The sequence below is a fragment of the Myotis yumanensis genome, unplaced genomic scaffold (assembly GCF_028538775.1).
Source record: "Myotis yumanensis isolate MYYU_CA2020_CCGP unplaced genomic scaffold, mMyoYum1.0.hap1 SCAF_6, whole genome shotgun sequence".
Classification (NCBI taxonomy): domain Eukaryota; kingdom Metazoa; phylum Chordata; class Mammalia; order Chiroptera; family Vespertilionidae; genus Myotis; species Myotis yumanensis.
This window is the reverse complement of record NW_027223757.1, coordinates 91,546,878-91,562,384: the sequence shown is the minus strand read 5'-3', so window position 1 is coordinate 91,562,384 and position 15,507 is coordinate 91,546,878. Positions and strand designations below refer to the sequence as shown.

Below are 15,507 nucleotides of genomic sequence, written 5' to 3'. Positions count from 1 at the left end.
AGCAACCGTCCTGCTAAGACCATTGGGCACTGAATCTGTGTAGTGCTGTAACCCTTTAGGATTTAAACTCATTGAAAAGTAAATAAATTACAGTGGGTGTTCTCTTGTAAAAAAAAAAAAAAAAAGTGGAAGAAAACACCTGATTGAGACCTTACTGCCCAGTTCACACAGGTAGCAGGTGGAACACAAGTATTTAAACAAAGGGTTTTTTTTCAACAAATCAAAGCTCTAGACCAGATGGCAGTCTTACTGTCTATGACAGCCGTGGGCAAACAACGGCCTGCGGGCCGGATCCGGCCCGTTTGAAATGAATAAAACTAAAAATAAAAAGACCGTACCCTTTTATGTAATGATGTTTACTTTGAATTTATATTAGTTCACACAAACACTCCATCCATGCTTTTGTTCCCGCCCTCCTGTCCAGTCTAAGAACCCATTGTGGCCCTCGAGTCAAAAAGTTTGCCCACCCCTGCTCTATGACAAGCCATGGTCCCAGGGGGACAGCTCTGCCCGAGGAAAAGGGGCCCTGAGGGGGAAAATGAGCCTGAGGCTTATTTCCAGGAAGGAGGGGCTGGAGGCTGTGGCTGAGAAAAAGAGAAGTTCATGAAGAAACACGTAATGGAAAGAAAACCCAGCCCCTAGGGCCATAGAAGGGACCTGTTTCCTTCCCTTATTTCCCTGCATTTCCCCCCTGTGCTCACTGTCACAGGGCCATCGCCCTGAGCTGCCCAGTGAGAGGGTGAGCGTGTCCCTGCTGATCTGAGCTCTGCAGGCCACCGGGACCCACATCTTCCTGAAGCGTCTCCAGCCCCAGGTGACACTGTCCTTGGTGGGGACCACAGGGAGGTGCTGATGGACCGGCTGAGGAGGAAGGAGGCCCCGTGGGGAGGCTCTGACAGGGAAGGACGTGCCCTGGGTCACCTCACCTGCAAGGGGCGTCTCAGGAGGCTCCAGGGCGATTTCCTGCTTCACCATGAAAATGAGAGCCAGGCTGCCAGAGAGAGGCTGTGCCCTCACCTGCGGGCTGCTGGAGTGACAACCCTGTGACAGGCAAGGCCGGCCTCCAAGTGACCACCACCTGTGCGTGTCTGTGTCCATCCTGTGTCCACCGTGCCCTCCTCCATCTGCTCAGCTGAGGCCACAGGGAAAGACGCCATGACGCCCACCCTCAGGGCCCTGCTCTGCCTTGGTGAGAAGGGAGGAGGGAGGAGGGGAGCCCTGGTCTGTCAGGACCCCAGGACTCAGGAGGCTCATGGGGAGGAGGGTGCTGCTCAGGGTTTAGGGCCAATCTCTCACAGGGACTCTCTTCCAGGGCTGAGTGTGGGCCTCAGGACCCCAGTGCAGGCAGGTGAGTCTCCCCAGATGTCCAGGTCCCACTCCTCAATGGGGACAAGGGCCACCCTCCAGGCAGCAGGGGAAGGATCTGTCTGACAGGTGGGGGGCATCTGGGACCAAGAGCTGGGACCAGGGGGGAATGTCCTGTGACCCAGCCTCTGATTCCTTCCAGGGCCCCTCCCCAAGCCCACCCTCTGGGCGGAGCCAGGCCCTGTGAATCCCCAAAGGAACCCTGTGACCATCTGGTGTCAGGGGACCCCAGGGGCTGAGGAGTACCAGCTGGAGAAAGAGGGAAGCCCATCACCATGGAAAAGAGAGAAGCCACAGGAGCCCGGGGACAAGGCCAAGTTCTCCATCACACACATGACAGAGCGTGATGCAGGGAGATATCGCTGTCTCTACTACAGGCCTGCTGGCTGGTCAGAGCACAGTGACCCCCTGGAGCTGGTGGTGACAGGTGAGAGGACACTCAGGGGTCCCAGCCTCAGGCTCTGCCCTCAGGAAGGGGGTCTGCTCTCAGGGTGTCCCCCTCTCACAGCCCAGCCCTGGGAGACATGAGGGAGGTGTGAGTCCCATTTAACACGCTGCCTCCTCCTCTCCTAGGATCCTACAGCATACCCAGCCTCTCAGCCCTGCCCAGCCCTGTTGTGACCTCAGGAGGGAACGTGACCCTCCAGTGTGGCTCAGGGCAGGGATTTGACAGGTTCATTCTGACTAAGGAAGGAGATCACAGGCTCTCCTGGACCCAGGACTCACAGACACAGAGCAGGGGGCGGTCCGAGGCCCTGTTCCCTGTGGGCCCCGTGACCTCCATTCACAGCTGGACGTTCAGATGCTATGGCTGTTACAGGAACATCCCTCAGGTGTGGTCACTCCCCAGTGATGCCCTGGAGATTTTGGTCCCAGGTATGTCCCATTATTGTCCCATCCATGGATTGAGGCACCAGCCAGGTTATTGGGGTCTTTTTTGTGAGGGGAGCCCCAGGCGAGAAGGTGGGGTGTGGGAAAACAGGGGCTCCTGAGCCAGAGACACGGAGAGAGACAGTGAGACCTGGGAGCCAGGCCAGGAAAAGGGGTTTATGGGAGGAGAAGCCCCTGTAATTCATGCCTGGTCTCCCCAGGTGAGTCTGGGAAGCCCTCCCTCCTGACCCAGCAAGGCCCCATCGTGGATTATGGACAGAGCCTGGCCCTCCAGTGTCGCTCTGATGTCAGCTATGAGAGATTCGCTCTGTTCAAGGAGGGGGGACGGGACCTTCCCCAGAGCCTTGTCCTGCAGCCCCAGGCTGGGCTCTCTCAGGCCCACTTTCTCCTGGACACTGTGAGCAGCTCCCACGGGGGCCGGTACAGATGCTACGGTGGATACACCCTCTCCTCTGAGTGGTCGGCCCCCAGTGACCCCCTGGACATCCTGGTGGCAGGTGAGGAGCCAGTGGGTTCAGTCAGGGAACCAGATCTGCACAGGCCCTGCTGGGCGTCTCAGGTGGTGAGACCAGAATGACAGTGCAGGCCCCAGGGAGGGAGAGAGACAGAGAGAGGCAGGGGGTGGGAGGGGAGAGGGGGAGCCTCAGAGAAACAGACAGACAGAGAGGAGGGTCCTCAGAGAGAGAGGCCTGGTGCCTCTCAGGTCAGAACAAGCTGGGCAGGCAGCCCTCACCCTCCCTCCCTCTCTCTAGGATGGCTGTATGACAGACCCTCCCTCTCGGTGCAGCCAGGCCCCAGGGTGGCCTCAGGAGAGAACGTGACCCTGCTGTGTCAGTCACCGAGCCCGAGGGACATTTTCCATCTGTCCAAGGAGGGGGCAGCTGATCCCCCCCTGCGTGTGAGATCAGAGGACCGAGCTGAGCAGTCCCAGGCAGAGTTCTCCATGAGCCCTGTGACCCCAGCCCACGGGGGCACCTACAGGTGCTACAGCTCAAACAGCTCCTCCCCCTTCCTGCTATCACTCCCCAGTGAGCCCCTGGAGCTCCTGGTCTCAGGTGAGGGGCCCCTGACCCTGTCTGCCAGCTATCAGCTCAGGTCCCTTCCCCAGAGCAATTATGGTCTGAAAGGGAGTGAGGGGCTCTAGGGATGGTCATCCAGCAGAGATCTTTTAAAAAAAAAAAAAATTTTATTGATTTCTTACAGAGAGGACGGGAGAGGGATGGAGAGATAGAAACATCAATGAGAGAGAAACATCGATCAGCTGCCTCCTGCAGGGGTGCTTGCAACCAAGGTACATGCCCTTGAGGGGAATCGAACCTGGGACCCTTCAGTCTGCAGGCCGACACTCTAGCCACTGAGCCAAACCGGTTAGGGTGCCCAGAGGGGATCTGACCCTCAGACACCCCTGTCCCCTCTCCACCCCTCCCCCCTCACCTGGACCAGAAGGTGCCAGGTGGGCAGTGAGAGGGACTTAGTGAGGGCTCTGTGAGGGGGACTCCAGACTCTCACCTTCTTCCTGTCCTTCCCAGGACCACTGGGACCCAGCCCCTCCTCCCACGTGGTCCCCTTTGCTCAGAGGGAGACAGCACCCCTGGGCAGTTCTGAGTCTCTGAGGACCTAATGCCCCCCCGACACCTAAGGGCAGGCTGTGTCCTAAGGCTTCGAGGAGTTGGGGACAGATTTCAGGGAACCACAGGCCCCAGCGCTCTGAGGATCGGGCTCCCCCACCCACAGAGTCGGGCCCACAGAGGGGAAGTGGGGTATCTGTGGGAGGTGGTGGGTGCCTCCATGGGGACAGGGGCTGAGCCACGTGGGACTTCTGGCCCCTCTGAAGTCTGTCAATTCAACACGCCCTTCCCCTGCCTGGGCTTCCATGTCTGCATGTGTTAAAAAAGTGAATTATGGCCCAGACCTTACATTTCCTGTCAGTTCTGGCCCTGACCTCCTGGGAGAGGGGGCCTCACAGGGCAGCCCCCCAGGGGCCTATCCCCTCTGTCGCAGTGATGGTGACTCTGTACCGGGAGGGACAGGCAGGACAAGGGTCCAGGCACCCAGCTCAGGGTCAGCTCAGAGGAGGGAACAGGGTGGATCTGTCCTGGTTCAGCTCCCGCCTCTGCTGCTCCTGCTGTGGGGCTGGGTGGTCCCTTCTCCCCTCTGAGTGTCGAGTTCCTGTCTGCTCATCCCTGGTCCCATCCTGCTCACAGGCTGCTGGGAGATGAGGTGACATAAGGGCCTCGCAGAGCTCAGGAAGGCAGAGCCCCCAGCCCAGCCTGACCCTCCCAAGGGAGCATCAGGGCCTGCAGGGTGGAGACAGATCCTAGAGACTCAGAGTCCAGCCCACACCTGCCCCTCCCTGACCCTGCTGTGCTGGGGGCGGGTAATGAGGAAGGACCCTCAGCTCCAGATGAGACATGGAAAGGCCCCTACAGAGGAAGAGCCCAGAGCATGAAGTTGGTGTCCAAAGAGGGGCTGGGGGCGGGGCGGGGGAGGAGGCAGCGTGAGGGCAGCACAGAGAACCCACAGTCCTGGGTTCCAGTCTCAGCCCTGCCCCACCCAGGCTGGGTGACCTGGGGCACATGATTAACCTCTCTGAGCCTCAGTGAAGTGGGTGGTGGGGTCAGCAATCCCTGGTGCATGACTGCTGTCAGGGTTAGAGGAGATGAGTGACAGACCCCAGCATGAGCCTCGCATACAGTAGGTGCTCATTACATGGCATCTTTGGCTCATTCATGACGTCATAAGGAAAGAAGGATGCCCCTGACATTTCAGGTCTGATTTCTTTCCAGGTGTCTTCCCCAAACCCTCCATCTGGGCTGACCCAGGCCCCATCATCACCCGGGGGAGCCCTGTGGCCATCTGGTGTCAGGGGTCTCTGCAGGCTGAAGCCTATGTTCTGTATAAAGAGAGGGGCTCTAGCCCCTTGGAAACGAGGATCCCACAGGACTCCAGCAATAAGGCCAGTTTCCTCACTGAAGCCACGACCCCATCCCACGCAGGGCTGTACCGGTGTGCATATTACACCCCTGGGAACATACTCTCAGAGCGGAGTGACCCCCTGCTCCTGGTGGTGACAGGTAAGGGGGACACCGGGTCCCTCCCCACTGTGGGCTCCGGGTCACAGGCAGAGGGAATAAAGTGTGGCCTCAGGGGGACCGACCCCTCACAGAACACACCTGGGCACGAGGGTGATGGTCTCGTTAACACAGATCTTCTCCTCCCTCAGGAGTGTACCCTGCACCCTCCCTCTCAGCCCAGCCAAGCCCTGTGGTGGCCTCAGGAGGGAACGTGTCCCTCTCCTGCAGCTCACAGACATCTGGCACTTTCCATCTGCTGACGGAGGGAGGGGCTGACCCACCCCGACACATGGAAGCAGAACCCAGGACCTATGATGGGAGGTCGCAGGCCATCTTCCCTCTGGGCCCCGTGAGCCCCTCCCATGGGGGGACCTACAGATGCTATGGTTCTCCCAGCTCCAACCCCAACGTGTGGTCACAGCCCAGTGACCCTCTGCACATTGAGGTCACAGGTGAGGGACAGACCCTGTGCAACCCCATCTGTTTCCTGGGCCCAAAATGACTGTGCTGTGTGTCCATTGAGGCCCTGGGCTCATGGGGGTCCGTGACACTGGCCTCTTGGGGACAGACCCACAGGCGGGAGGCTCAGGGAGGGACATGTGAGACCTCTCAGTGCAGCCCAGTGGGCGATGTGGGGTGTCCCCTGGGTGCCACTGTCCCCTCCTCCCAGGTGTGCACAGGGAGCCCGCCCTCTCGGCCCAGCCAGGCTCGCTGGTGCTGCCTGGACACAGCCTGACCCTCCAGTGCCACGCGGAGGCCGGCTTTGACACATTCGCTCTGACCAAGGACGAGGGGCTCACACCCCCTCAGCGCCTTGAGGGGCAGCACAGCCCCGACTTCCCCCTGGGCCACGTGAACCGCACCCACGGGGGCCTACAGTGGACACAACCTCTCCTCTGCGTGGTCGGCCCCCAGCGCCCCCCTGGACATCCTGGTAGCAGGTGAGGAGCCCAGCCGTGCCCCTGTCCTGAGGGTCTGCTCAGGGCTCTGGCCCAGGGTCACCTGGGGGTGATGGGGTCCAGGAGAGGGGCCTGGAGCAGAGGCTGAGCTGGGCAGGTCTAGGGGAGGGAGTGAGAAAGGGGGTGAGGGCCATGGAGATAGAAGACACCCCCAGGGGGACTGAGAGGAGCTGGGAGGGGGTCACAGACAGGGTCTCTGGAGAAGGACAAGGTCCCTCAGCTCAGGGTCAAGGGCATGAGGGGAGGGGTGACTCTCTACACATCACAACCTTCCTCTCCCCAGGAATGTACAGGAAACCCTCCCTCTCAGCCCAGCCGGGACCCTCAGTGGCTAGGAGAGTGACCGTGACCCTGCAGTGTGGGTCTGAGATCTGGTTTGACACCTTCCACCTGCACAGGGAGGGGTCACTGGACCCTCCCCAGCACCTTCGTCTGCAGAACACGTCTGCACCCTCTCAGGCCACCTTCACCCTCAGTCCTGTGACCTCAGGCCACCAGGGGACCTACAGGTGCTATGGCTCACGCAGCACCTCCCGCTACCTGCTGTCACACCCCAGTGACCCCCTGGAGCTGATGGTCTCCGGTGAGGAGCTCAAACCCCAGCCCTTTGCCCCCAGGTCATTTCAGGGCCCTGCCCCAGGGGACCTTGGGCTGCAAAGGGCATGAGTTAGGACCAGGAAGAGGGTCACCCAGAGGGAACTCTCACCTCCTAGAGGGATGGAAAAAGCCAGAGCCGCTCTCATCCCTTCCTCATCCCCGTCCCCATCCCTGAGGCCCAGCCATGGTCCCGTGAGCAGAGGGAGGCTGGAGAAGGTGGGGCTGACCGTAAGGAGACAAGGCCAGGAGCACCTATCTAGACCCTCCAGGCCCCAGTCCTGTGGCCTCAGCCAGAGAGACCAAGACAGGAGTGTGACCAGCAGAGGCCGGATCCCCAGAGAGAGCAGGAATCCTTGCTGGGGCTCGGCCTGTCTCCCAGGGTGACTGGGGGGTGGAGACGCTGGAGGGATCATGGTGCCTCAGGGCTCTGAGGCCAACAGGTGGGGTGGTCATGGAAGAGGGAGATGTTGGGGTCCAGCCTGTGGGAGGAACAGCCCCCAACCCTCACCTTCCATCCTGATCTCCAGGAGCCTCTGAGGATTGGTCCCCCAATAGGAAGTCAGGCCTGCAGAGGACTAAGTGAGGGTCTCGGGGGAGGTGGTGGGTGGGAGCTCAGTGTTGGTCTTGGCTCAGCCAATTCCTAGGTAATGGCCTGAGGAAAGTTCCTCCTTCTCACTGGGTCCAAGGTCTCCAATCGCAAAGGGTGAGGGGTGTGTGTGTGTGTGCCTGTGTGTGCGTACACATGTGTGCACACACTGTGTGCGTGTTTGTGCACGTGTGTTTACACGTGCATCTCCATGCATGTGCACGCATGTGCATACCCAAGCACATTTGTGCATGCGTGTTTATGCGTGCGTCTCCATGCATGTGCATGCATGTGTGTGCACAAGCATATTTGTGCATGCGTGTTTATGCATGTGCCTCTGTGTCTTGTGTGTGTGTGTGTGTGCATGTGTGTTGGGGACACAGGCAGTGTCTGAGTCTCCTCCACTAAGCCTTCCAAGGAGCAGCCGTGGAGTCAGAAGAAGCCTCAGCCCTGGTTCAAATCCCAGCTCTGCTCCTTCCGCCTGTGGGACCTTAGACAAGTCTGTTCCTCCGAGTCCTGGTCCATGGGCTTTGGGTCAGGCCAGCCGCGCCCCCTCCCTCAAAGGGAAGGCCCTCAGCACGCAGCCCGGCCCCGGTTAGTGCTCAGGAAGGACACAGGCCTCCCTTCTGCCCTTCCCGGAGGCACCCCACGTGCACAGGCCCCACTGTGTGGGGGGTCAGGCTGCAGAGTGGGACAGGGATCTGGGCTGAGATAGAGAGGTGTGGTTCTACCTACAGGTACAGGGACAGCATTAATAATGATAATAATAAAAACAACAACAACAATAATAGTAATAATGCCCTGACCAGTTTTGCTCCATCTGTTGGAGCAGTGCTTCTCAACCTTCCTAATGCCGCGACCCTTTAATACAGTTCCTCATGTTGTGGTGACCCCCGACCATAAAATTATTTTCGTTGCTACTTCATAACTGTAATTTTGCTACTGTTATGAATTGTAATGTAAATATCTGATATGCAGGATGTACTTTCATTGTTACAAATTGAACATAATTAAAGCATAGTCATCAATCACAAAAACAATATGTAATTATTTATATGTGTTTTCCAATGGTCTTAGGTGACCCCTGTGAAAGGGTCGTTTGACCCCCAAAGGGGTCGCGACCCACAGGTTGAGAATCACTGTGTTAGAGCATCAGCCCTTGGACTAAAGGGTCGCAGGTTCAGTTCCCGGTCAAGGGCACTTACCTTAGTTGCAGATTCGATCCCCCACCTTAGTCAGGGCACATGTGGGAGGCAACTAGTCAATTTGTCTCTCTCACATAAGTATTTCTCTCTCTCTGTCTCTCTTTGCCCCCCTCTTCCCTCACTTCCACTCTCTCTCTAAAGATCAATGGAAAAATACCTTTGGGTGAGGATTAAAATAATAATAACAACACACAGGGACCCTGTCCCAGGTTCCAGTCCCAGCCCTGCCCCCCAGGCTGGGTGACCTGGGGCACATGATTAACCTCTCTGAGCCTCAGTGAAATGGGTAGTGGGGTCAGCAATCCCTGTTGCATGACTGTTGGGAAGTTAGAAGAGATGAATGACAGACCCCAGCATGTGCCTCACACACAGTAGGTGCTCATTTATTACACCATTGGCTCATTCATGACATCACTTGTGTTCAAGGTCTCAAATGGAACCTGATCATCCTGATTGGGGTCTCAGTGGCCCTTGTCCTGCTGCTCTCCCTCCTTCTCTTCCTCTTCCTCCGATTCCGGCGTCGGAGCAAAGGCAGTACATCGGGTGAGTAGGGGTGACCTGGGTCACAGGAGGGGGAACTCAGAGCACCTGCCACAGGAAAACAAAATAGCTGGAGGTTAGCTGAGAAAAAGATTTCTCCGGAACCTCAAATCAGAAAATGTGGAGGGACCTAGCTGGTTTGGCTCAGTGGATAGAGCTTCGGCCTGCCCCAAAGTCCCCAGGCTTTCCCTGACCTTGGCCCGCCCCCCGACCCCCCACCCCCTACCCCCTGCCGTCCCTAACTTTTCTGTCTCCTCCCCCAGCTGCGGCCCAGCTGCAGATGCCCAGGAGGAGCCCCTCTGTGAGAGAAAGAGACAGCTGCCCTGGGCGAGGGGGCACAGGGATTTCAGGAGGCAATAGGGAGGGTTAGGCTGGGAGGGTGTGGGGTCAGGGGTGAGAAGGACTGAGATGCACGCTGTGTGACCTGGTGCCTCATCTCACCCTGGGTTAGAGGCCCATCTGGGAGCAGGCGGGGTCTGCAGCCCTGAGATCTTGGGGACCTGCCAGGAGACACACCCCTGTTCTGCCCCAGCAGATGCTGCCATGAAGGACCCACGGCCTGGGGAGAGCTTGGAGCTGGATCCTCGGGTGAGACCCCTGCTCCTGTCCAGGCCACCAAGGACCTTCTGTTGCCCACTTTAATCCAATGGACCCTTCCCTGTCCCAACTCAGCAGCGTCCACACTGACCTCCCTTCTGGGCCCCCAGGTCGTCCTGCTGTGACTCACTCCTCCTGCTTTCCTTGTGACCTCATGGCCCCTCCTCCGTGGTCCCCTTTTCTGGCCCCTCGTCCTCTGTCTGACCTTGTGCAGCCCCGGGTCTCAGGAGGAGGCAGGAATAAGTGACTCACCCACAGGTCCCCGGATCCCCTTCATTCATTCCCCCAGCAGATGTGACAGGGCTCACTGTCTACCGGTTCCATTTCAGGGCCACGGTGCAGCCCTGAGCCACACTGTCCCCACACTCCGCGAGCTCACCTGTGGGTGAGGGAGACAATATGCAAACAAGCAGACAGTGTCCCAGAGAGCAAAGTGCTGTGAAGGAAAATAAAGCAAGAGGAGGGGATAGAGTGCATGGTGGGGGGGACAGGGAAAAGAGCGGGTGCAAAGGTCCTGAGGCAGGGCCTGCTTCTTCAGGAGGATGGGCCATGAGGCTGGAGCCAAGTGAGCAAGAGAGAGCACATTAGGATAAGAGTCAGAACCACAGAAGCATCCAGAAGCCCCAAGGCTCAGGAAGGCCCTGCAGATTCCATCAGGAGGGGGACCTGATCTATTTAAATTGTAAATCATCTCTTTGGCAACAGGAGGATAATTGACAGGAGACACTGTCTCCAGCAGAACGGGCAGGATGAAGACCCCCAGGGAGTGACGTACACTCAGGTGAACCACTCAAGACCAAGACCCAGGCAGGGAATGGCCACCTCTCCTTCCTCCCTGTCGGAGGAATTGCTGGACACAAAGGGCAGACAAGCAGAAGAGGACAGACAGATGGACAGTCCAGTGAGCCCCATTCTCTGCAGACCTCCAGGTTTCCCCAACCCCAACCAAGTGTCACCTCTCTCTCTCCCCCTGCTCCAGGCTGCACCTGACGCCCCCCAGGATGTGACCTACGCCCAGCTGAACCTCTTGGCCCTTAGACGGCAGACACAGGAGCCCCCAGAAGAGCCCAGCTTGTACGCTGCTCTAGCCATCCACTAGTCCAGGAAGGACCCAAACCCCACACTCCAAGGAGGGGGCCTGCAAGAACCCCAGAAGGCAAAGGTACTTCCCCCAGGGACACTCAGCTAGTGACTCCAGCCAGCCTGGAGACCAGACGTGCTCCCCGGCAGCTCCCGGGACCCTCTTGGGAGTCACCTGGTTCTATAAGCAATATGCCTACATTTTGGAATCAAAGCAAGACTTCTCAATAATCAATGTGTGAATTTAGAACAAAAACAGAAGAGCATGCTTTAAATGAATGATGGGCAGCAGCTGCCACGAGCGGCCCTACAGCAGCTCTCCTTCCCCCGCCCCCCCTTCCACACCTCTAGCCTCACTGACCAACCTGCAGGCCTCCAGGAGCCGTGGAACCCCTACAAGGCTGTGGCTGACCAGGTGTGTGGCCTGCTGCTATGGTCCTCTTCCTTCAATCCTTTGCCTGGGGCCTCCTGACAACTCCAATGTTAACTGCAAATGCAGATTTCAAGGTGGAGGTGGAGTATGTGGAAGCTACTGCACTCACCTCCTCCCAGGACCAAACTGGAATTACAACTAAATGAAAGATCTGAGGAGGAGTCACAGAGCCAAGGATTTACAGAAGAAGCCACATCGGGACTGGCAGGAAGGGCAGGCACGCGAAAAGGGCCGCCCCGGCTCACGGGCAGCGGCTTCCTGTTTTCATTGGAAGTAGATTAAATTCAGACATTTGCTATGGACAACTGCTGGTTTACATAAAGTCTTCTTCTGACCCACATTTTCAAATGAGCTTTATGATGTTCTTTGGGAACGGACCCTGTCTGGTGGTGGGAGCACCCCAGGAGTAAAAACGCCCTTTATTAACTTCTGACAGGTTAAGTGAGCGCCCAAGGCAAACATATCCTTTGAAAGCTTCCCACAGCGTCACGTTAAACCCTTAGGCAGGCTAGTCAGGTAGAAGCTAACCCTGTCTTCAGGAAGATCTCACAAACTTCCGATCCAGACACAAACTCATCCATGTCCTTCTCAGTTTCCAGGAAGATGGCATCCTCTTTAGCTTTTTCTGCAGGGGATACAGCGCACGTTTTCCTCTTAGAAGATGGCACAAGGCTGGAGGCCAGGACATGGGCACAGGTGCTTCCTCCAATGTGCCCTTTACCAAGCACATGGCACCTGCAGGCTCATCTCCGCGAGCATCGCACCATGGCCAACACCACTCAGCTCCCAAGGGCTTCCAAGGGGCAGCCACAGGCAGCTTCTGTCACCAGACAGAAATCTGTGAATGTTCCCCCACGTCCTGCCTGGTTCAGGGTTCAGGATCTGGAAGAGGGGCCGCACACAAATGAAAGAGACGAGACAAGAGATAATTTGGAAATTGGGGGGCCAGGCAAGACCCCATCCCAAGAGGATGGACTCCGCTTGTGCTCAGGCCTTGCCACCCTTTAATTGAGTTTGGGATCCACCCATAGCCCTTAGGCAGGCATGTTCCGGTAACAGGCAGACTATCTTTTTTTAAAATATATTTTATTGATTTTTTACAGAGAGGAAGGGAGAGGGATAGAGAGTTAGAAACATTGATCAGCTGCCTCCTGCACATCCCCCACTGGGGATGTGCCCGCAACCCAGGTACATGCCCTTGACCGGAATCGAACCTGGGACCTTTCAGTCCGCAGGCCGATGCTTATCCACTGAGCCAAACCGGTTTTGGCAACAGGCAGACTATCTTATCAGTAAGGATTTGGTGGGGAAGTTGCTTCAGCTACCATCGTCTTGACTAAACAGTGGGTGCATAGCCCTGACCTTTGCCAGGGCTTCAAGGGTCACCAGCCTTCCAGTCTTCTTGTCCACACCTCTCTGCTAGAGAAGACAGTAGGCGGCTTCCCACAGAAATCCATGTCCGGGGCTTAAAATGATAAAAAATGGCACCGTGTTTGGCCTTGTCTTTAGACTTACAGCCCATGGGACCCAGCAGAGGTCCCGCTGTCCAGCAAGGCACTATGGGTGTGGTGAAGTGTTGGTGGAGGAACAGCCAGGTTCAAGCTCCTCAGTGACACCTGCAATGCATTCTGGGTACATGCACAAGACACAGAGCAATGAACAGTTCCCGTTTGCTCAGGACACCTTTGCCTTCTGGGTCACCTAATCCCAAACCTTTCCAAGTGTCAGATCTGGAAAGCAGCAGCATCAGAAGCCAATACCCTCAGGGATGGCCTGCACCACCGTCTGCAGCATTTTTCACATGCAGGGGTCCCACTTGATAGCTGTGTCAGGGAGAGCTGGGCCGGCACAGCCATGTGCTCCCATCCTGCACGGGAGGGGAAGGAAGGACAGCAGACGGGGCGGGGCGGGGAGGAAGAGGTGGGTGCATGGGAGGCAAGCCCTTCCCTCCTCTCACCCCCTGGGGTTTCCCTTTCATGTCCATTCCTATTGGACACTCCCCTCCCACACACCTGCTTTTCCACAGAGAGTCCCCTCCAGGGCTGTCCTGATGTTCAGGATGCAAAGAGGTGGAGAATGTCCTCTCTCCCTAAGTTAGCATCTGACTGTGATGTGCCCAGCAGGGCCCACGCCAAAGGTGAGCCTCACACCCACACCTGGACAGACGCCCATTCCCGGCTAGAATGGACTGGATCCATTTCACACACACACAGGGGGCATGTAGCTCATTGCTGACCATGGGCTGGGGCCATGGACAGAGAGACCCCAGTGCCCATACCCAAAGCATGTGAAGGGGGCTTCCAACTTTCATCTTGAGTCCAGATCCCCTCCCTGTGTGTGGCCCCCCGGGGTCCCTCTCCTGTCCACACAGAGGTGGGAAACTCCACACTGATGACTTCTGGCTGTACCCAGGCACAGTAGCCACTCAGCTTTCGCAGTGGTTGTCTATTCTGCTTCCCTCTCCATCTGGGGAGCTTCCACTTCCCTTTTTGGGCATGAGGATGGCCACATGTTTCAGAAATAGTGCGCATAACCTTTCTCAGTATCCAGACCACACAGGGATTTGTATGTTGGTATAACGATCATCTGATTCTTGCGGAGTTCTGAACAACACCGCTCATGGCTCCCCTTACAGGCTTAGTCAGGTGTGGAAGTAAACCAGGATGGCTCCCTCCAGGTCCCACAGCACCGACCCCACAACCCTCTAAGGCAGTGGTTCTCAACCTTCCTAATGCTGCGACCCTTTAATACAGTTCCTCATGTTGTGGGGACCCCCAACCATAAAATTATTTTCATTGCTACTTCATAACTGTAATGTTGCTACTGTTATGAATCGTAATGTAAATATCTGATATGCAGGATGTATTTTCATTGTTACAAATGGAACATAATTAAAGCATAGTGATGAATCACAAAAACAATAGTAATTATATATGTGTTTTCCGATGGTCTTAGGCGACCCCTGTGAAAGGGTTGTTCGAAAGGGGTCTCGACCCACAGGTTGGCGACTCACAGGTTGAGAACCACTGCTCTAAGGAGTTGGGTTCTTGACGACATGCTGCATGAGAGGAAACTAAGACTCAAGAGATTGTATAGTTGAGGGTGAAGGTCACACACCTAACGGACAATGGAAGACTATTTAAATGAGAATCAGCCAACTGGCATTGCTCAGGGGTTGTGCACCGATCTATGAACTAGGAGGTGAGGTTTGATTACCAGTCAGGGCACATGCCCAGGTTGTAGGCTCGATCCCCTGTGTGGGGCGTGCAGGAGGCAGCCAGTCAGTGATTCTCTCTCATCATGGATGTTTCTATCTCTCTCCCTCTCCCTTCATCTCCGTAACCAATAAAAATATATTTACATAAAAATTAAATAAATAAGAATCCGTTTTGTTCCCCAAATCGGAGGAATAACACACCTATTGTCCACTAACGGTGAAGACAGAGACCCGGGACGAGGGGGAGAGACCTTCCTGAGGAACAAGGGCACTGAGGGGAGGAGGGCCTCCGAGGCGCGTTCCCAGGCCGCCGGGGTGGATGCTGTTGCAAGAAAGGGGAGTTGACCAGGGGCGGGGATAGGAAGAGAACCACACTCTGGGGCCAGAGGGGGAGGCCTGTTTCCTTCTCTTATTTCCCTGCCTCTCCCCTCTGCTCATTGTCACAGTGACACTGCCCTGAGCTGCACAGTGGGAGGGTGAGCTTGTCCCTGCTGATCTGAGCTCTAGTTTATTTAAGTGTAAAGTTAGATTTTTATTTAAAAATGTTTTTGTTAATTTGAGAGAGAGAGGAAGGGGGACGGAGAGGGAGATAGAAACATTGGTTGACTGCTTCTTGCATGGCCCTATTGGGGGATTGAGCCCACAACCCATGCATGTGCCCTGACCAGGAATCAATCCAGCTACCTCTTGATGCATAGGACTATGTGCCAACTGTGCCACACCGGCCAGGCTGTAAAGTTAGATACTTTATATCAATTTTTAAAAATATATATTTTATTGATTTCAGAGAGGAAAGGAGAGGGAGAGATAGAAACATCAATGATGAGAGAGAATCATTGATTGGCTGCCTCCTGCATGCCCCACAATGGGATCAAGTCCATAACCTGGGCATGTGCCCTTGATGGACTCGAACCTGGAACCCTTCAGTCTGCAGGCTGACACTCTATCCACTGAACCAAACAG

At 56.3% G+C, this 15,507-nt stretch overlaps 1 protein-coding gene and 1 pseudogene across 1 annotated transcript; both read left to right on the top strand.

The window, feature by feature from the left end:
- The first annotated feature begins 1,155 nt into the window (after positions 1–1,155).
- LOC139012940 (leukocyte immunoglobulin-like receptor subfamily A member 6) lies at positions 1,156–3,877 on the top strand. Its single transcript, XM_070419133.1, has 7 exons — positions 1,156–1,189; positions 1,313–1,348; positions 1,508–1,792; positions 1,939–2,241; positions 2,457–2,753; positions 3,009–3,311; positions 3,786–3,877. The coding sequence occupies exons 1-7, from the start codon at positions 1,156–1,158 to the stop codon at positions 3,875–3,877; spliced, it is 1,350 nt and encodes a 449-aa protein (XP_070275234.1).
- A 1,057-nt stretch (positions 3,878–4,934) lies between these two features.
- On the top strand, positions 4,935–11,654 carry LOC139012939 (leukocyte immunoglobulin-like receptor subfamily B member 1; annotated as a pseudogene).
- The last annotated feature ends 3,853 nt before the right edge of the window (positions 11,655–15,507 follow it).

Bases quoted from the DNA above. Each gene is read 5' to 3' on its own strand.
- LOC139012940 (XM_070419133.1), top strand. From the start codon at position 1,156: ATGACGCCCACCCTCAGGGCCCTGCTCTGCCTTG. The intron at 2,754-3,008 runs GTGAGGAGCCAG...CCCTCTCTCTAG, and splicing joins CCTGGACATCCTGGTGGCAG to GATGGCTGTATGACAGACCC. The intron at 3,312-3,785 runs GTGAGGGGCCCC...TGTCCTTCCCAG, and splicing joins CCTGGAGCTCCTGGTCTCAG to GACCACTGGGACCCAGCCCC.